General features: G+C 43.4%; 1 protein-coding gene across 17 annotated transcripts in view; it reads right to left on the bottom strand.

Annotated features, from left to right (window-relative positions):
• The window catches only part of EPS15L1 (epidermal growth factor receptor pathway substrate 15 like 1), a 100,564-nt gene that overhangs the window by 59,090 nt on the left and 20,339 nt on the right, over positions 1 to 21,135 (bottom strand). For 12 of the 17 annotated variants that reach the window (XM_057708682.1, XM_057708696.1, XM_057708680.1 and 9 more), the window contains 8 exons: positions 19,134 to 19,175; positions 18,846 to 18,935; positions 18,353 to 18,400; positions 16,658 to 16,753; positions 15,885 to 15,947; positions 7,685 to 7,810; positions 4,299 to 4,358; positions 34 to 267 (listed from right to left, as the gene is read on the bottom strand). In XM_057708682.1, the coding sequence (XP_057564665.1) occupies positions 34 to 267; positions 4,299 to 4,358; positions 7,685 to 7,810; positions 15,885 to 15,947; positions 16,658 to 16,753; positions 18,353 to 18,400; positions 18,846 to 18,935; positions 19,134 to 19,175 (759 nt within the window). Of the gene's footprint in view, positions 1 to 33; positions 268 to 4,298; positions 4,359 to 7,684; positions 7,811 to 15,884; positions 15,948 to 16,657; positions 16,754 to 18,152; positions 18,401 to 18,845; positions 18,936 to 19,133; positions 19,176 to 21,135 lie in introns of all 17 variants that reach the window. The other 5 variants (XM_057708688.1, XM_057708686.1, XM_057708689.1 and 2 more) reach the window with 3 other exon arrangements.

The raw sequence follows: 21,135 nt of genomic DNA, 5'->3' as shown, positions 1-21,135 counted from the left end.
GAGGTGTGGCCACGCACACAGAGAGCACTGTACCTGTGTTTGCTTGATACTATGCTTGGGAGACAAGCTTCCAGTGCTGTTCAGGCTGCTGACGCTGCCGTGGGAAGGCGTGGAGCGGAGGCTGTCTTTTGGCGGGGGGCTGGCGGGCAGGACGGGCACAGCGCCCGGGAACACTGTCTTCTTCCTCTTGGAGGGTGGGATGAGGGACGGGGGCAGGACGGAGGGCACGGGCTCCTTCTCGAGGGCTCGGTACACCAAGTGCATAGCCTGTGAGCGCAAAAGAGAACAATGTTCAGGTGGTGAGGCCCAGGCCCCAGGGCAGGTGGGGGGCAGCTCTTTCAGGGCCTGCAGTGATGTGATGAAGACTGCTCTTTCTGAGGTTGCTTCCAAATGGAACAGAATAAAAATAAATCTTTTCTGATGAGCTACATCGCCAATGCATAATTTTCCAAGACATTTGTTTAACCACACAAGACTGAAATGAATACAAAAGGAATTCAATCATGCCAAACACCACACATTTCCCTTCACCACACAGCAAGGTCACCAGCTCCAGGGCTGACGACTTCCAAAGTACTAGAACGTGGAAGTCCACAGACTCACCACAATAGTACACCTTAAACTTATACAGTGCTGTCTGTCAATTATATCTCAATAAAACTGGAAGGAAAAAAAAAAAGACACCACGAGAGTTGCAAGTACTTCGAGATATTCAGGAGACAGAAAACTACACAAAAGGGTGTGTGTGCCGAGGACAGACAGGTGGCCCTTCTGTTAGAGGTAGGTAAGGGAAAATAAACTTTGTCTAAAACAAGGATTGAAAAAAACAAACAACAACAACACTAAATAAATAAAATAAATAAATAAATAAAAATAAAACAAGGATTGAAAAGTCTGTTTTAAAAAGTAACAAAAGGGACTTCCTTGGTGGCACAGTGATTAAGAACCCACCTGCCAATGCAGGGAACATGGGTTCGAGCCCTGGTCCAGGAAGATCCCACATTCCATGGAGCAACTAAGCCCGTGCGCCACAACTACTGAGCCTGCGCTCTAGAGTCCATGAGCCACAACTATTCAGCTCACGTGCCACAACTACTGAAGCCCACGCACCTAAAGCCCATGCTCCTCAACAAGAGAAGCCACCACAATGAGAAGCCAGCGCACCACAACGAAGAGTGCTTGCCGCAATTAGAGAAAGCCTACACACAGCAATGAAGACTCAATGCAGCCAATAAATAAATTAATTTTCTAAAAAAGTAACAAAGAAACACAAAATTACAAGCCCCCCCACCGCCCACTTCAAACTATTCTTTAAGTTGCTATCAACAGATCATTAACACAGGTAAAAATTTAAAGTCACTTAAAAACTACTAAATGCCAAACCCAGCCAGCAATGAAAAAAAACACAAGATGACACAACTCTAAGACCCACTTATAAAAGAACATAAGTCATGGCTGAAAAGATGAGAAAGAATAAAAACAAAACAAAAATAGAAATTCAGGGCTCATGAGGCTGTGAAGAGAGAGGTGTGTTCCTGGGTTCACTCTGGGCCATTCACCCCATTCCTGGGGACCACCCCAAAGGCAGTTCACCAATACGAACACCTGAAGTCAAGGGTTGTCAACAGAAATATAAAAATGAGGGACTTGGGGGAGTGGGGTGGAGGGAGGGGGTGTTAGTGTTTAATGGGGACAGAGCTTTAGTTTTGCAAGGTAAAGAGTTCTGGGGGTGGATGGTGGTGATGGCTGCACAACCATGTGAATGTAGTAATACCACTGAACCGTACACTTAAAAATGATTACGATGGTAAATTTTGTTATGTGTATTTTACCACAAAAAAAAAAAAAAAAAAAAAAAGGACAGCCAGTAAAAAGAACAGGGTGATGAAGAAACATGGAAAACGCTCAAAGTACAAAAGGCAAAACAGAGTCAATGTGTGGGAGAAAAAACACAACTGAGTACTGTGGGGGAGGTGGGGGGGGAGGGATTACGAGTGGAGTTGTAAGAGAAATTTATAATTTCCTTGGAAAATGGTTAAAATTTAACCTAGAAGTTTAAAATCGCAAAGGCTTTACGCCATAGTATAGTAAGATAGTAATCAGCTTTAATTCATTTGTATGTTGTAAAATCACATTTTAAAGACATTTAAAATTCCTGGAACAGAAGATGTATCTTAGGGATATTGTTGTATTTCATCGAACCTAATTACTATCCATTAGAGCATTGTCCTTAACTACAAGGGGCTACTTTATTCAACTTTGTTTGAGATTTAATGGAATGAGATGAATGAATAAATCTCATGAATGGGAGAGAAAGACCAAAGATGTAAGGAGAAGGGAAGAGAGGAAGAAAAAGAGGGACAGAATGACATGCACCTGGGGTGGGGAGGCCAGCGCCAGGCAAAGTCTGTCCAGCAGGTGGCTGAGAGAGGTGGGTGGGGAGCTGCAGGGGTGTGGAGGGAGGGCAGCTGCATGGGAAGGTAGCCCATAGGACACAAGAGCCACAATCTACACACAGATCTAGCACTGCTGCTAAAATGAGGGTGGGGGTCTCAGGGCTCTGGAATGGACAGGAGCAGACGTGGAAACAGATGGTAAGCTGCTAAGGCACCTGGTGGGCACGTCTACACATACACCTACTTCCCAGCTCTGTCTGCTGAGAGGGCCTAGAAGCAGTGGCATCCCAGGGGCACTGAGCACCCCAGTGCCCAGATCCTGGTTTCTAATACCATTCTCCACTACAACCAACCGGGGATCCCTGGAGAAATGGCTGATGATGGAGCCGAGAGAAGGGATGTGCAGGTAAAGCCAGCAACATCCTATCATGCCAAAAGTAAGCAAGTGCTCAAAGAATGCTAGGATGTGACCAAATGACAACGCAGCAACTGGAAGGTGCTCCCACTGGGCAAAATAAATCATGCCAATAAAGGATTATAAACCATGGAACACAGAACCAAGGACATATGCATAAATCCACTCTGATATGAACAAATTCCTTATAGTAGGCCAGCTAGAAAATGTGCAAAGAATGACAGAATCAGAAAATCATCATCTGGCAACTACCAGAAGCCTGACTGATTCAGGTGAGACTCCTGAGAGGATGTGCGAAAGAGCAGGTGAGAGCGTGTACAGTCTCCATGTGTCTCTCATGAAAGACTGAGCCCAAAGGAAAAGAGTTACTGCAGAGAGAATTCTGAAGCCTCCAGCCTGACCTCCATCAAGGCTGACATCAAGGTAGTAAGAGGTGTAATAAGACATCACGTGTCCTATCGACAAACATCACCTCAGTGGGGACCTGCCCCGCAAAAGTACATGGTCCTGATCATCCTGAGGAAACAGCAGACAACCCCACACCAAGGGACACTCTACCAACCACTGGCTTTAAAAATGCCCACATGGCCATGAGACACGAAGACAGATGCAGGAGGTGACCTAGACTACTAGATCAGACACACTAGAGCCCTTGTGTGTCTAGAAGGCTACAGACACACGAAGCTGGAGTCCCTTTCGTTACAAAGGACATTTTGGGAACAACTGGCAAAATGTGAATAATATCTTTAGATTAGATAATAGATTAATACAATAACAGATATAGTAATATATAATATATATGATATAACCTACAATAATAGATACTATAATAAATTAGACAATGTTAATGTCAATTTCCTGATTTTTGAATTAGTGATTATATAAGAGAATTCTCTGGTTTGGGGATATAGATACTCAAGTATTTCAGGATGAAAAGGCCCATCTCTGAAACTTACTCCAAAATGTTTCAGGGACTTCCCTGGTGGCACAGTGAATAAGAATCCGTGCTCCCAATGCAAGGGTCTGGGTTTGATCCCTGGTCAGGGAACTAGATCCCACACGCATGCCACAACTAAGAGTTCACATGCCACAACTAAGGAGCCTGCATGCTGCAACTAAGGAGCCTGCCTGCTGAAACTAAGATCTGGCACAACCAAATAAATAAATAAATGGTTTTTTAAATGGTTCAAAGGAAAAATTAATGTGTGCATGTACATATACACGTATATATTCATATGCAAATGAGAGGGAAGGAGAGAGGGACGGGGAGAAGAAGAGAGGGAGGAAAGGAGGAGAAATGTAGAAAGCAGTAACACTGGGGAATCTGAGTGAAGCTTCAAAAGAATTCTCTGTCAAACTAAACCCAAATTATGTCAAAATAAACATTTAAAAAATTAAACAAGAAAAAAAAATCCAGAAACCCCCAAATGAGCTGCACATTTCGTTCCTCAGCAGAGTGGGGAAAGAGAGTCACAGTAGGGGCCTACCACAGCAAACTCATCTCTGTCCAGGTGCCCGTCCTTGTCGATGTCACTGAGGTCCCAGACCTGCAAGGGAAGAGAGCAGCAAGGCTTAGCAGGGGGCGATACCAAGGCTTACAAGGGGGAGGAAGGGCCTGTGTGGCAGCAGGCATGCCCAACAGAACTCGGATTCTGACTGCGCACTGGGGTTAAGGCAAGGCAATCAAAATACATTTAAGAACCAGTCTGTAGGTTCTCTGAAAAACCATCATCCGATGAAGTACTGTCAGCTCCAAGACGCTTTCCACTGTATTAACATTCATTTTCTCTAACAAATGATCATGATTATAACCATGTGCACCCTGATGTTTAGATTCTTTGGTTTCAGTGCAGGTGTTGCTCTGAACGCAAGCCCCCCCCCCCCCCCGCCCCCACAGATCCAGGCCCTGCCCCCATTCACGACTGGGCAGGGCCACGGGCAAGCATTTAGTAGGTCTGTGGCATCCTGTCTCCTCTCCCTGACCAGTGGATGCTGAGAAAGATACCACAAAATATGCCAGGCTAAGCTGGCATCCTGAAAGACAAGGCAGGCGTGGATCAAAGGCCGTGTGCTGGGTTTTCTAACGTACAATCAAGGCACCAGCTTCCTGACCCAAGTCAGACCTCCGGGACCAGCGGGCCTGCCTAAATTGGACAGTGCTGCGCATGGCACCAGTGCCCAGAACCAGGCAGATGCCCAGGGTCCATCCACGATGCTTCATATGCTGGTACCCACCCCCCAATCAATCACTAGCTTCTTTCAGCCCAGGGATGTTTCTCACGTGTGGCTCCTCCCCTTCACCCCCTGCTGCTGTGTCCTTGGCTTGGGCCTCTCCAACACTCCACAGAGACCAGAGCTTCCAGCTGGCCTCCCTGCCTCTAGTCCTGTCCCCAGGGTAACCACAGGACCTGCTCTAGAATTTACTCTCACCCCACCTCACCCTGCTGATGGCATCCAGTCCCTGGGCACATGGAGCCCGCGGTGCCCTGAGGGGTCCCTGCACCCCAGCCCAGCCTCCTGGGACTCCACCTTGACCTCTAGGGATTTCAAACTGTTCATAGTCCCCTCAAGCACATGGATGCCTTTTTAAAGATGTCTGGCACTGGGCTGAGCGCTTTATGTCTGTGGTCTCAATTTAGGAAGCAGAAGCTCAGGAAGAGTAATGTTCCCAAAAATACGGCACATACAGGCCTTCCTGGCTCCACGTCCTCCCCTGCCCCGGCGCACTGGTATCCGGGACCAGAGCCTCTCTGCGGCAGGACATCCTGTGCAATGCAGGATACTGAGCAGCACCCCTGGCCTCCACCTACCTGGTATCAATAACATCCAACCCAGGTGGCACCACCAAAAATGTCTCCAGATACTGCTCAGCACCTCCTGAGGGTGGAACTGCCTGGTGCGAATGCCAGCCTTACTCAGCATGCCAGGCTGCCTCTGCTCATGCTGTCCTGTGCCCGGCCTTCTCAACCCATCACCTGCCACCTGCCCCTTCCCTCTGGGGGCTAAAACCCAGAGACACCTACTCTAGGCAGGCTTCCCTGCCTGCCCTGTATCCCTCTGCTCGGGCAGCTTGGGCACCTCCCCTTCTAGCACTGTCCCCATCAAGCAGAATCCTGATTATCAGGGAGGCAATGGTGGGGGTGGGGGGAGCACCAGGGAAGAGTGCAGGCTTTGGGGACCACCAGGGCCTCATTCCCTTTTCCATACAACTCTGAGCAACTAAATGGTCAGTTTGAAGGCCCCCGTTTCCTCATATGGAAAGCAGAAGTGACACCATCCATAACAAAGTAGTTGCAATTACTCGGTGACTTCACTCCTGCAAAGCACTAGAACAGGGTCTAGCACATACTAAGTCCTCAATAAATAAATATCAGGATCTTAACTATTACTTACTTGACCTCCTGGACTGGATCTAATTTCATCCCCATCTTCCCAGTGCTCAGCACAAGGTTGGCCCAGAGCAGACTCTGAAAAATGCTTCTGAACGACTGACTGGCTGCATAAGGAGTGGGTGCAGGGAGGCACAAGTGGATGAGCGTGTGCACAGGCACATGGACGGATGCCTGAGTACACTGATGCATGCGTGCCTGCCTGGATGGATGGACGGGTGCATGGATACGGATGGGTGCACACGTGGGTGGTGTTTGGAGGGAGGGAGGGAGGGAGAGGAGGAGAGAGGAGCAGATGAGAAGTGACCCCTGTGGACAAGACCTGGAGCCAAGGTAGAAGATCTGCAGAACTCGCCCTTCCTAGCCATAGCTCCCTTTCTAATAAAGCACACCCCACCTCTGTCCATCTCTTTTGTCTTGTTCATGATTTGGCTCTACAACATGATTACACCCAATTTCAGGTATTCTGAAGAACTGCCACACTGTGCAGAAGTGGATCACCCCGTCCTGTCTCATAAGGACCACTGTTGATCAGCGTGGGTCCCCATCACAGGCCTCCATCTACACCACACCACAGCCAAGAAGACAAAGGGATCTGTGAGATCCCCTTTCTTAGTGGTCTCATTTCAAAACAAAGTCCTATCTGTGTCCTACCAAATGGGCCAGTATCTGCAAAAGTGATATTCAAACAGCAACGTTATTAGGTGAATCAAGCGGGCAGGAATTTGCACCCTTCCCCATGGTTCTACCAAATGTCATGAGCTTGACCCACAGGCGTGGCCTGGGGCAGCAGGGTCCATGCTCCATCCTCCTGCTCTAGGTCTGCACCTGCCACATCAGCAATTCCATCCAGAGAGGTGACAACATCTATCCCCTCTCGACGCAGAGCGGGAAACTCGGCACAGAGACAGCCATGCAGAACTGGGCTCTATGCACAGAGTGAACGCGAGGGGCCATAACAAACCTCATTAGAAGGAAAGCAGCCTGGTTTAGAAGGCTATATCTGATAAACTTGTATTTAATGGGAACAAAACTGAGGCTTTTTTTTTTTCAATTGGGAGGAAGATGCATAAAATTTTATTTAAACTTACAGCAGAAATGAAAGTATCTTTACCTTAGGTTTATAGGCAGGAAAAAAAATTTTTTGAGAAAAGAAATAAAGAGACGTATATGCCCATCCTCCTCCCCTAGAAGCACAATGCAGAGGGGGAAGTCACGGTCTTGGTTCCCTGCTCTGCCTGGCCTGAGCCCTGGGCAGTGAGTGTACTCCTGAAGCTGCCTCCCCACGTGTGCTGGGGAGCCTCTGTGAGCTGCACCCTGTGAGGCCCCAAGCCAGCCCAACTGCAGCGATTGCTCCACCCATGTCGGCTTTTATGAAACCCAACAGTGCACAGCCGTGCAACAAGGCCTCAGAGTGTCCATGGTGGGTGAGCACGGGGCTGAGCAGGTTCAGCAGCAGTGCCCAGTGTGAGAGAACCACTTACCCTGCCCAGGACATCAAGAGGCAGCTTTGAGTTCATAAGGACTGGCTTGACTTTGTCCCCAGACAGCAAACCATTGATTGGTAAGAGGCTTTCAAAAATTCCGTCGAATTTTGCCTTTTCCTCTACCTAGTTGGAAAGAAAGAGCCTGAGTGAGTGACAAAATGTGAGAGTCCAAAATGAGCCCTGACCTTGAAGCTGACTGAAAATGGGCAAGGATGCAGCATTTCTTGCACTTCCAGAGTGAACTCTACGTTGCAGGATACAGCCCCTCTGGTGACTACGGATCTGGTGGTGAAGGTCAACAGGGAAGAGAGGAGCTGGCCCTGGACTTTGCTCTCTGCCACAGGAAATGCCTGGGAGACCAAGGTCATTCCTACCTACCTCCTAGGAGCTCACTAGGATGATAAAGATGGAGGAGCAAAGAACTAAATCTGGATATCAATCCACAGAACTTAAACAACTGAAGAACCAAATATAAATATAAACCAAAGATGTAAGCAACTAATTATCAAAATCAACTTCAAGCATAAGAAGTCCTTTGTATCTAAGAGTAAAAAATAAACAAATAATAAAGCTCCTCATGAACAGAGTGAAGAGCTAGGCAGGGCTCGCAATGCAGAATAGCAGCCTCTACCATTCTGAAATACGAAATGTGGGCAGCATGTAAAGGGAGCTGTCAGAGAGGAGGGTCTGGGCAGGGGCCTCCAGTCTGCCCTCCTATGGAAATAAAGCCTATGGCAAAGGGAAGTAAGGATACGGCAGACCTCTCACCACTGACCACAAGGCAGAGCCTCTGGGAGGCCTAAGAAAATGCTTTTGACAAGCTTCCCTCAATGGAACAATGGATAAACAAAATGTAGTGCATCCATACAATGGAACATTATTCAACCATTAAAAGGCATAAAACACTGATGCATGCTACAACATGGATGAACTTAAAAACATTATGCTGAATGAAATAAGCCAGTTACAAAAAGACAAATGCTCTATGACTCCACTTATTTGAGGTCCCTAAAGTACTCAGATCAATAGAGACAGAAAGTAGACTGCTGGGTGCAAAGGACTGAGGGAGAGGGAATGGGAAATTAATGTTTAATGGGGACAGAGTTTATTCTGCAAGATGAAAACGTTCTAGAGGTGGACAGTGGTGATGGTTACACAACAATATGAATGTATCTAATACTACTGAACTATACACTTAAAAACAGTTAAGACAGACCTCTAAGACAACTTCGCACACACTAACATTCACATCATAAGGGTCCCAAAAGGAGAAGAGAGTGAAAGGGCAGAGCACTTATTTCAAGAAATAATAGCTGAAAACTTCTCTAACCTGGAGAAAAAAACAGATATCCAGGTCCAGGAAGCATAGAAAGTCCCAAATAAGAATCCAAAGAGGTCCACACCAAGGCATTATAATTAAAATGGCAAAAATTAAAGATAAAGAGAGAATCTTAAAAGCAGCAACAGAAAAGCAAGTAGTCACATACACGCAAAGTCCCATAACACTATCTGCTGACTTTTCAACAGAAATTTTACAGGCCAGAAGGAACTAGCACAATATACTCAAAATGCTGAAAGAAAAAAAAAAAAAAAACTTACAACTAAGAAAACTTTCTACCCAGCAAGGTTATAGTTCAGATTTGAAGCATAAATAAAAAGTTGTACAGACAAGCAAAAGCTAAAAGAGTTTAGTAGCACTAAACCGGCCTTATGAGAAATGTTAAAGAGATTTCCCTAAGTGGAAAAGAAAAGACCACAACTAGAAATAAAAAAATTATAAAAGGAAAAAAATCTCATTGGTAAAGGCAAACATACAGTAAAGGCATGGATCAACCACTTATAAAGCTAGTAGAAAGGTTAAAAGACCAGTATTAAAATCATCTACTTCTATAATAAATAGTTAAGAAATACACAAAATAAGAAGATGCAGAATATGACATCAAAAACAAAAAATGCAGCAAGGGGAGGTAAAAATGTATGTATGGTTGTTATAATGCATTCAGACTTAAGAGCACATCAACTTAAAATAGTCACTTCTTCATAGATTGTTATACATGAACCTCATGGTAACCACAAACCAAAACCTGTAATGGATCTACACAGACACACAAGAGAAAAGCATCCAAATATAACACTAAAGATAGTCATCAAATCACAAGGGAAAAGAGCAAAAGAAGAAAGGAACAACAACGACAACACCACCCCAAAAACAACAAAAAAAACCTACCAGAACAAACAGAAAACAATAAACAAAATGGCAATAAGTACATACCTATCAATGACTACTTTAAATGTAAATGGACTAAATGCTCCAATCAAAAAAACATGGAGTAGCTGAATGGATAATAAACAAGACCCATCTATAGCTTGCCTATAAGAAACTCACTCCAGATCTAAAGATACACACAGACTGAAAATGAGGGGCTGGAAAAAGATATTCCATGCAAATGGAAATGAAAAGAAAGCTGGGGTAGCAATATTTATATCAGACAAAACAACTATAAAACAAAGACTGTAGCAAAAGACAGAGAAGGACATTACATAATGATAAAGGGGTCAATCTAACAAGATATAACAACTGTAAATATATATATGTAACCAACATAGGAGCACCAAAATACATAAAGCAAATATTAACATAAAGGGAAAAATTGGCAGTAATACACTAATAATTGGGAATTTTAACACCCCACTTACATCAATGGACAGATCATCCAGACAGAAAATCAATAAGGAAAGAATGGCCTTAAATGATACACTAGATCAGATGGAATTAATAGACATACATAGAACATTCCATCCAAAAATAGCAAAATACACATTCCTTTCAAGTGCACACTGGACATTCTCCAGAACAGATCACATGCTACAGCACAAAGCAAGTCTCAATAAATTTAAGATTGAAATCATATCAGTCTTTCTGACCATAACAGTATGAGACTAGAAATCAACTATAAGAAAAAAACTGCAAAAAACACAAACACGTGCAGTCTCAACAATATGTTACTAAACAACCAAGGGGTCACTGAAGAAATCAAAGAGAAAATCAAAAAATACCTGGAGACAAATGAAAATGGAAACATAATGATCCAACATCTATGATATACAGCAAAAGCAGTTCTAAGAGGTAAGTATATAGTGCTACAAGACCACCTAAGGAAACAACAGAAATCTCAAGCAATCTAACCTTACACCAAAAGATACTAGAAAAAGAACAACAAACGAAACCCAAAGTTAGTAGAAGGAAATAATAAAGATCAAAGCAGTAATAAATGGAAAAGAGGCTAAAAAGACAATATGAAAGATGAGTGAAAATAAGAGCTGATTCTTTGAAAAGATAAAACTAATAAACCTTTAGCCAGACCCATCAAGAAAAAACAAAGGGGCCTAAATAAATAAAATCAGAAATAAAACAGGAGAAATTACAATTGACACCATAGAAATACAAAGGATCATAGGAGATTACTATGAACAATTATATGGCAATAAATCAGAAGAAACGGATGAATTCCTAGAAATGTATAATCTTCCAAGACTGAATTAGGAAGAAATAGAAAATATGAACAGACCAATCACCAGTGATGAAATTGAATCAGTAATTTTTAATACTCCCAACAAACACAAGTCCAGGAACCAGATGGCTTCACAGGCGAATTCTACCAAACACTTAAAAAAGAGTTAACATCTATCCTTCTCAAAATTTTTGAGGAAGGAAAGCTTCCGAACTAATTCTGCAAGGTCAGCATCACCATGATACCAAAACCAGACAAAGAACATTACAGGCCAATATCAATGATGAACACAGATGCAAAAAATCACAACAAATATTAGCAAACCAAATTCAACAATACATTAAAAGGATCACATGCCATGATCAAGTGGAATTTATTCCAAGGATGCAAGGATGGCTCAATATCAATAGCACCACATTAACAAACTGAAGAATAAAAATCATATGATCATCTCAATAGATGCATAAAAAGCTTTCCACAAAATTCAACATCCATTTAACATAAAAACACTCCACAAAGTGGGTAAAGAGGGAATATAATTCAATTCAACATAATAATGGCCACATATGATAAGTCCACAGCAAACATTATACTCAATGGTGAAAGGCTGAAAGCATTTCCTCTAAGATTAGGAACAAGACAAGGATGCCCACTCTTGCCACTTTTTTTCAAGATAGTATAGGAAGTCCACTCTTGCCGCTTTTATTCACTATAGTATTGGAAGTCCTAGCTGCAGCGATCAGACAAGAAATAAAAGGAATCCAAATTGGAAAGGAAGAAATAAAACTGCCACTGTTTGCAGATGACACGATACTATACATAGAAAAATCCTTAAGATACCACCAAAAAAATACAAGAGCTCATCAATGAACTTGGTAAAGTTGCAGGATACAAAATTAATATACAGAAATCTGTTGCACTTCTATACACTAACAACAAACCACCAGAAAGAGAAATTAAGGAAACAATCCCATTTACAGTCACATCAAAAACAATAAAACAGGGTCTCCCTGGTAGCACAGTGATTAAGAATCTGCCTGTCAATGCAGGGGACACGGGTTTGATCCCTGGTCTGGGAAGATCCCACATGCCTAGAGCCCATGCTCTGCAACAAGAGAAGCCACTGCAATGAGAAGCTTGTGCACCACAATGAAGAGCAGCCCCCGCTCACCACAACTAGAGAAAGCCCACATGCAATAACGAAAACCCAACACAGCCAATAAATAAAAATAAAATAAATAAATTCATATAAAAAAATGGGATGCAAAGTTACATGTGAATTTCAGATAACAAATTCTTCTCTACCCAATATTCTGTAATAACCTATATGGGAAAAGAATCTGAAAAAGAATGGATATATGCATCTGTATAACTGAGTCATTTTGCTGTACACTTGAAACTAACAACACTGTAAATCAACTATACTCCAATATAAAATTTAATAATTAAAAAAAAATTTAGAATAAATCTAAGCAAGTAAAAGACCTATACTCAGAAAACTATAAAACACTGATGAATGAAACTGAAGACAACACAAACTGATGGAAAGATATATCATGTTCATGGATTGGAAGAATGAGTATTGTTAAAATGACCATACTACTCAAAGCAACCTACAGACTCAATGCAATCCCTATCAAAACACCAACGGCGTTTTTCACAGAATGAGAACAAATGATTTTTAAATTTATATGGAAACACAAAGACCCCAAATAGCCAAAGCAATCTTGAGAAAGAAGAGCAGAGCTAGGGGCTTCCTAGGTGGCGCAGTGGTTAAGAATCCGCCTGCCAATGCAGAGGTCATGGGTTTGATCCCAGCTCCAGGAAAATCCCACATGCCGTGGAGCAACTAAGCCCGTGTGCCAAAAAAAAAAAAAGAAGAGCAGAGCTGGAGTCATCAAGCTCCCTAACTTCAGACTATACTACAAAGCTACAGTAATCAAAACAGTGTGGTACTGGCACAGAAACAGACACAAAGATTAATGAACAAAAAGCCCAGAAATAAACCCATGCACTTATGGTCAATTAATCTAAGACAAAGAAGGCAAGAATATACAATGGAGAAACAACAGTCTCTTCAATAAGTGGTGTTGGAAAAACTGGACAGCTGCGTGTGAAAGAATGAAATTAGAACATTTTCTTACACCACATACAAAAATAATTTCAAAATGGATTAAAGACCTAAATGTAAGACCAGAAACCAGAAAACTCCTAGAAGAAAGCATAGGCAGAACACTCTTTCACATAAACTGTAGCAATATTTTTTTGGACCTGTCTCCTAAAGCAAAGGAAACAAAAGCAAAAAAATAAAGGAATGAGACCTAATTAAACTTAAAAGCTTTTGCATGGCAAAGAAAACTTTCAGCAAGATGAAAAGGCAGCCTATTGAATGGGAGAAGATACTGCAAATGATTTCTCTGATAAGGGGTTGAAATCTGAAAATATATGAAGAACTCATTCAACTCAGTATCAAAAAGCAAACAACCTGATTTTTTTTTAAATGGGCAGAGGATCTGAACAGACATGTTTCCGAAGAAGAAATATAGATGGCAAACTGACACATGAAAAGATGCTCAACATCATCATCAGGGAAACGCAAATCCAAACCACAATGAGATATCCCCTCACACCTGTCAGAATGGCCATCATCAAAGAGATAACAAATAAGTGTTTGTGAGGGTGTGGAGAAAAGAGAACCCTTGTGTCCTGTTGGTGGGATTAAAAAACGGTGCAGCTATGATGGAAAACAATAGGGAGGTTCCTCAAAACATTAAAAATAGAACCACCATACAATCCAGCAATTCCACTTCTGGGTATTTTTCCAAAGAAAACAAAAACACTAATTACAAAAGATATATAACCCCTACGTCCCCTGCAGCATTGTTTACAACAGCCAAGACACGGAAGCAACCAAAGTGTCCATCGATAGATGACTGGATAAAGATGTGATATATATACACAATGGAATTATTACTTAGTCATTAAAAAAAAAAAAACCTGTCATTTGTGACAACATGGATGGATCTAGAGGGTTTCATGCTAAGTCAGACAGAGAAAACGAAATACCATATGACCTCACTTATATGTGGAATCTAAGAAACAAAACAAAACAAAATGAAAACACTCACAGATACAAAGAAGAAACAGGTGGTTGCTAGAGGAGGGGTGATGGGGAGGGTTGGGCGAATAGGTGAAGAGAACTAAGGGGTACAAACTTCAAGTTACATAATAAACAAGCCATGGGGATGTAATGTACAGCATCAGGAATATAGGCAGTAACATCATAACAACTTTGTTTGGGGACAGGTGGTTACTAGGCTTATCATGGTGATCATTTCATAATGTATGCAAATGTCAAATCACTATGTTGTACGCCTGAAACTAACATAATATTGTACATCAACTATATTTCAATTTTTTTAAATGGTTAAGATAGTGAGCTTTACGTGTATTTTACCACAATTCTCCCCGAGTCTCAGACTCGCTGACTCAGGCTTCAGGAAGCCTGGGAACTTTCACGAGAAAGAACATTAACACTTGTCACTGTTGCTCTGAATGGACTGCGAAGTTCTCTGCCCCATCACACTGCCATTCCTGCCCCAAGTCTCCTCTTCGAGGCTTCACAGGCTCCTTAGCCACCAGCTCTTCTCTTGAGGCTTCAACATAGCTCCTGCCAGCAAGGGGCCAAAACTGTTCAAGGAATAATAAGATCCCTTTGGCACCAGTTTTCACAACAAAGCATCTGCTTTTCAAAGTAAGTGCCGTGCAATTGGACTACAGAAAAAGAAATCCTTCAGTGCTGTGATCACCTCTGGCAAAGTGCCTGATTGCCCACAAAGGCAATTTCTTGACCCCTCAGTCACCTGAGGCCTCTTCCTGCCCTATCCCTGCACAGACCTCTCCCATCCAAAACTTTCCAAGGAGGGAACAGACCAACCCTATAAAAAAGGACAAAAGCACCTGGGGCTAGGGGAGAGGAGGGTGTCTATTTTATAGCAAGACTGCTATAAATGTTGGTATTTAAGCCAAATAAAAGTGACGAAATGTGACAACCCTCTCACAGCGAGTGGGGAGGCGGTCTCATTATTGGGAGACCATCTCCAAGTCATACATAAGTTGCCTTCAGGAGTAAATTCTGCACTTATTAGGAGACACCACTAGTTTCTTTTCTTTCTAGAAGCAGTAACAGCCTGCAGTCATAACATCTTGTCTTAAAAAGGACACTTTTAAGTGCTGAGAGAAGCTTTTCAAAAAGCAATGAGAGCAACAGAAAGGAAAGAATTATAACGCATAAACTGGCTGGAAATAAGCTACGAAGACATCCTGGAAGTCTTCATGCTTGAGAGTTCTCACAATTTCTCCTTCAATCTTGATTAACCAACCCAAGCAGCAAAACCACAGAACATGACCTAGAAATACAAGATTTCAACTGTACAACTTTCAGAATCCAACATCTAAAACTTAGCTAACTGCCTTCGTAGGCAACACCCTATTAGAGGAAAAGGGGAAAAAAGCCTTTGTAAAAAGACTCTAATTTGGAAAAGTATTTCATCCAAATTCTGTGACATACTCACTCTGAAACAGAGTGGATGATATAATAGTCCTATGAAATGTTCTGAACGTCATAAATGGCTAAACAATTGCATGTGAAAGAGAGCCGAGGGGCACCTTCCCGGGGCACTTACCCTCACAGCCCAATGGGCCTCTGCAGAAGGCGGCGTAACCATCAACGGGCTGCTGGTGTCGTGCTGAGGAGAAAGAAACATGCCGCTGTAGCTGGCACAGAGTCCTACTACAGGAGGATGTGTTTATTGTAAGGATACACATTTCAAAGTGCTTTCAAAAAGGAGAAGAACCTCAAAAAGTTAAACACGGAATTACCACATAACTCAGCAATCCTACTCTTAGGTACAGACCCAAAAGAACTGATAACAGGTGTGCAAACAATTCCTTGTACGTGAATTATTATCTTCACCAAAAGACGAATGGATAAACAAAATGGGGTAGACCACATAATGCAATCTTATCTGGCAATGAAAAGGAACGAAGTATTGACACATGCTACAATGTGGATAAACCTTGAAAACATAATGCTGAGTGAAAGAAGCCAGATGTAAGATTCTATAAAAAGTCCAGAACAGGCAAATGCATAGAGATAGAAATCAGATTAGTGGCTGCCAAGGGCTGGAGGAGGGGGAGAGAGGGAACGATTACTTAATGGGGTACCAGGTTTTCTTTGGGGGTGATGAAAATATTCTAGACCAGACAGAGGTGATTGTTATACAATATTGCAAATGTACCAAATGTCACCCAAGTGCTCCTTTTTAAACAGTTAATTTTAGATTATGTGAATTTCCCTGAAATGAAAAAAAAAATTAGAAAAAGGGAGAGAGAAAACACAGAGAGATAGATAAATGGATATTAGAAGAACATGAACTTGAAGGATTTCGACACTTACAAATTTAGGCGGCGGCATGTTCAAATTCAGATTGCTCAAGGTAACTTCGTGGCCGCTCTGTGCACAGGCCACTAGTCTCAGTGCAACATAGAAACCCTGCAAATCCAAAAAGGGGGAGGCGTAAACCCCACCCAGCTGGCAGTGGCAGTGGCAGAGCTGCCTGCAGCAGTGGGCTTTGGGGAAAGAGGGATTTCACGTCACTTCAACAAGGAAGACGTGCACAAGTCACATTGTGGAGCAGAACTGGTCTCACCCTCGGAGCACTGTTTACATGAATATGCTAAAATGGACTTAGCCCATTGCTTTCTGAACGCTGTAAATTCTCGAATAAATGTATTTTCAAAAAACAATGAGCTCTCAACACTTAAGAAGTGCTAGATTGTACAAGTAGCAGACTGCAGTTTAAGAGTCTAAAGGATGGTTTGAATATGCGTTGACGTTTTTAAAATGGTCTGAAATAGACACTGCTGTTTGGGAATTGACACTCCCGACTCACTGGGATCCCGCTGGCCTCAATGAACAGAGTATCCCCCACTCACCACCCCCCTGCTCCCCAATGGCCTGATGTGGACTTCACCTCCCACACAAGGACAAAGGACCCGAACTAGTCCATCAGGGTCCTTGGCTCCTCCTCGCCCTCCTCCTAACCCAGAACTGGCCATGCCACAGGCTTAGTGGACTCCTGCAGCATCACCTAAGAACATGGACTCTTTTTAAAGCTATAAACAATTACGGTTTTAAAACACTTCTTCAAAGAGAAGAGCACCAGGGTAGCCTTTCTCAAGCTGATGTGCACAGAATGTCTGTATAGAATGTAGAGGAAAGGGGACATTAGTAAGGCTGGGAGAACTGCATTAAGCAAAGTTAACAGGGTTCTCTTCCACAAAGATCCTCAGAACCCTTAGCACACAAACGTGCACTGTGAACCTCAAGCAAGGCGGGGAAGAGCTAACAGTGCTTTTCCAATGGGTGGAATCACGGACAGTGAGACATTGGGAACAACATCCCTTGGAATACAGTTTGGGTAAAGACTGAACTAAATTAAAATATGACCATTTAGAAACTGTAAGTACTATAACATTCTCCAAATGACAAAATTATGTCAGAGAAGGAACCAGTGGTTGCCAGGGGTCAGGGTGTGACTACCAATGGGCAGCATGAGGGAGAATGTGGGGTCCAAGAATGTTCTGATCCTGACTGTGGTGATGGTTACGTGAACCTACGCAAGTGATAAAATTACACAGAACTATATACAACAGAAACAAAAACCACAAGAATGTGCGTGTAAAACTGGTCAGTTCTGAGTCAGGCCTCTAGTTTAGTGCTGCACTGGCACTGAGCACTGCGCTTTGGTGAGAGCTGGGAAAGGAGACATGGGAACTCTCTGAACTATTTTTTGCAACTTCCATGAGAATCTGAAGTTATTTCAAAGTAAAACGTTTTGAAAACATTTTAATTGCTTGTAAGCACACAAAATATTAAAAGATACACTAACCATGAAAGATGGCTCCAAGAGTTCAAAAGACCTTTATTTCAAAATGAAACCTTCCTGTTTTAACAGCTGAATACTTAATACTAGTAATACTTAATACTAGTAATACTTGTCAGTGGAGACGAGGAAGGAAGTGCAGAGGTGACCCGGCCTGGGGGCTCTGGCCCAGCCCCTCCACTTGCTCTGTGTATACGTGTATATACCTGTTTGTCCAAGAACCCTTTACCTTCTGGGTCAGCCAAGTCCCATATCTGTGGAAACATAAAAATGCTCGTGAGTGCAGCCACCGATCATCACCCATTTATTTACAAAACAGGAGCCACCACCACTACATGTGGGCCTTATGTACTCAGAGCAGGTGAACAGCCTTCACCCCTCCCTCCCCCAGGGACACAGAGCGGTCAGTGGCAGAGCACAGAGAACACCCAGGTGCACTTGGCTCCAAGGCCAACAAAACTCCACAGCTATCAAGACCCCAAGAGTCCTCAGGCCCCTTGTCTGCTACCCAAGCAAAGGGTGGCGACGGCCATCAGAGCATTTGGATCCACCAATTACAGCCCTGAGAGGCTCACAATGGCCACCCGCTTCCCAAGAGTACAGACTGCATGAAGAGGGGCCTTCACTGGCCAGCCTTCACCTGCGGGGGGAGCCCTGAGAGCGGCCACAGAAGAGAAATGGCTATCATTCATCACATACCTTCCCAAGGATAATGTCTGAGAGCCCAGACTTCTTTAGAAAAAGTGCAGCTTCACTCGCCCCAACTCGCCCTGTGTATGCTGGGTCTACCTGGAATTGCGGAGCAACACTTGAGACAAGGCTTCAGCAATGCAGCAGCAGGTAAAGCAATACCCATGCCCCTGGCTGCTAGCTGATAATTTGGAAACAGAGGGGACAAAGCGCCTTACGGGGCTGCAATTCACAGCTGTGGTTTCCGAGTCACTCACTCTTTAAGTTCAGTCCAAAAAGACACTAGTGAAAACTTACCTGCTTGTAATAAGATTCATATAATGGATTTCCAGTTGGAATCTGTAAACAAAACCACAGATACTGGTCAAAGGTGGACACAAAACCCTTCTAAAGATAACGAGTCCCTCAATTCTGTTATCACCAAAATGCATAGTAATGAAAATCAACATTTATGCACTTTAAACGTCCTCTATACACAGACTGTGGTTTATTTTCAGAGATAACCCACTTACTCAACTTACAAAAAAGAAATGCTAATGCTCTTAAATAAGAACCGATTCCAACGCAAACAAGGCGGTCCTCAGGAAGGAGCAAAAGCCCAGAGTCATTTTTCATTCACTGACTGATGGGATTTCAGTGTGTCCCAGAGCTCAGAGGGAAAAGATACCCTTATCCTTTGAGATTGTTCTCTGGCTCTGGAACCAGAACAGGAGTTTCTGCCTGTCATCATGAATCACCAGTCACACAAGCTCCAGACTGGTTTCCCTGCTCCAGGTCTCACCCCTACCCATCCAAAGGACTGCACAAAAAGTCCCTGACCAGCCCCGGCCGCCAGGAAAGAGCTGGCCGGTGACTGCTCCCACTATGACAGGCAGGAAGTTCAAAGTCCTCAGCTTGGCACTGAAGACACTCCACATTCCAGCCCTCATTTTCCCCAAGACGTCGCTGTTCAGAGAAGGTAACCACCCGGTCTAGGGTCAAGCGGCTAACTGAGGCCACACCTGGATTCAGGCTGGTTGGCATCCGCCGTCTCTCTTCCCAACTTCAGGCAGCCACCCCCGCACTGGGGAGGAGGGGATTTGGGGGAAATGAGGCAGCAGAGGGGAGGAATTCAGCAGCCACTAAGATGCTGGCTGTAAAGGCTTACACGTGTTCGTCTTGTACAGCGTGAAAGGAGAAAAAGCAGGACACAGCAAACCTGCTGTTGATTTAGTGAGCTAAGAAAAGTGAAGAAGACACCATTATGCTTAATCATATGGAAGAACAGGTGTGTAAACAGCTAAAGAGAAGAACGCCAGGGAAAAATGAATACCAGATGAGAGGTGGGATGACCGTGTTCAAGTCAGTGTGCGATTTTTCATAATGTTATAAAACTGGGGGGAGGAAGGTTCCTTTCAGTTACAATCACTGATTTGAACTAGCCCAGCACTTGCATACTGCTGTGCTGTAAAAAGTCATTTCAGGTTAAAAATAATGCCCAGATTACGGTCAGCTCCTCTGGGGGATGCCAACACCTGCAAACACAGAAAGAAGTGAAAGTACAAGAACACCAGCAAGAGAGAATGAAAATAGAAGGAAAGGTGTGAAAAGATCTGAAAGGGGGCAGAGGACAGTCAAAACAAAAGAAAAAGGGGAAAAGAAAGAGGGAAATCCTGAAAAGGCAGAAAAAGCTAGGCAAAACGATGTGAGAAAGCAAGAAAGGAGGGTAAAGACCAATGGCTTGAGAAAGAAAAAGACGACGACACCAATAAGAAGAAATAAGAGCTAAGTGGGGAATTCCCTGGCGGTCCAGTGGTTAGGACTCTGTGCTTTCACTGCCGTAGGCGTGGGCTGAATCCCTGGCCGGGGAAATAAGATCCCGCAAGCTGCGCGGTGTGGCGAAAAGAAAAGCTAAGTGTACAGCTACAGCAGCTCCCTGGCAGGCGGCTTCCTCTGCCCTGGGCCCTTGTGAGTACCGTCCTGGGGAAGGCTGGCACCCTTAGCGTCTTATGATTTAGATGGCAATGTCCACCATCTCACCCTGTTGGATCTCCAAAGTTTAAAACTCCACATGAACTCATACATCTCAATAGCAAAAAAAGCAAACAACCCAATTTAAAAAAGGGCAGAGGATCTGAAGAGATGTTTTTCCAAAGAAGACATATAGACAGCCAGCAGGTATTTGAAAAGATGTGTAACATCAAGGAAATGCAAATCAAAACCACAATATCTCGCCTCACACCTGTCAGGAGGGCGAGCATCAAAAAGATAAGAAATAACAGGTGTTGGTGAGCACGTGGAGAAAAGGGAGTCCTTGCAC

This window comes from Hippopotamus amphibius, chromosome 15, assembly GCF_030028045.1.
Source record: "Hippopotamus amphibius kiboko isolate mHipAmp2 chromosome 15, mHipAmp2.hap2, whole genome shotgun sequence".
In the NCBI taxonomy this organism is placed as follows: Eukaryota; Metazoa; Chordata; class Mammalia; order Artiodactyla; family Hippopotamidae; genus Hippopotamus; species Hippopotamus amphibius.
This window is presented reverse-complemented; position numbering and strand designations above follow the sequence as displayed.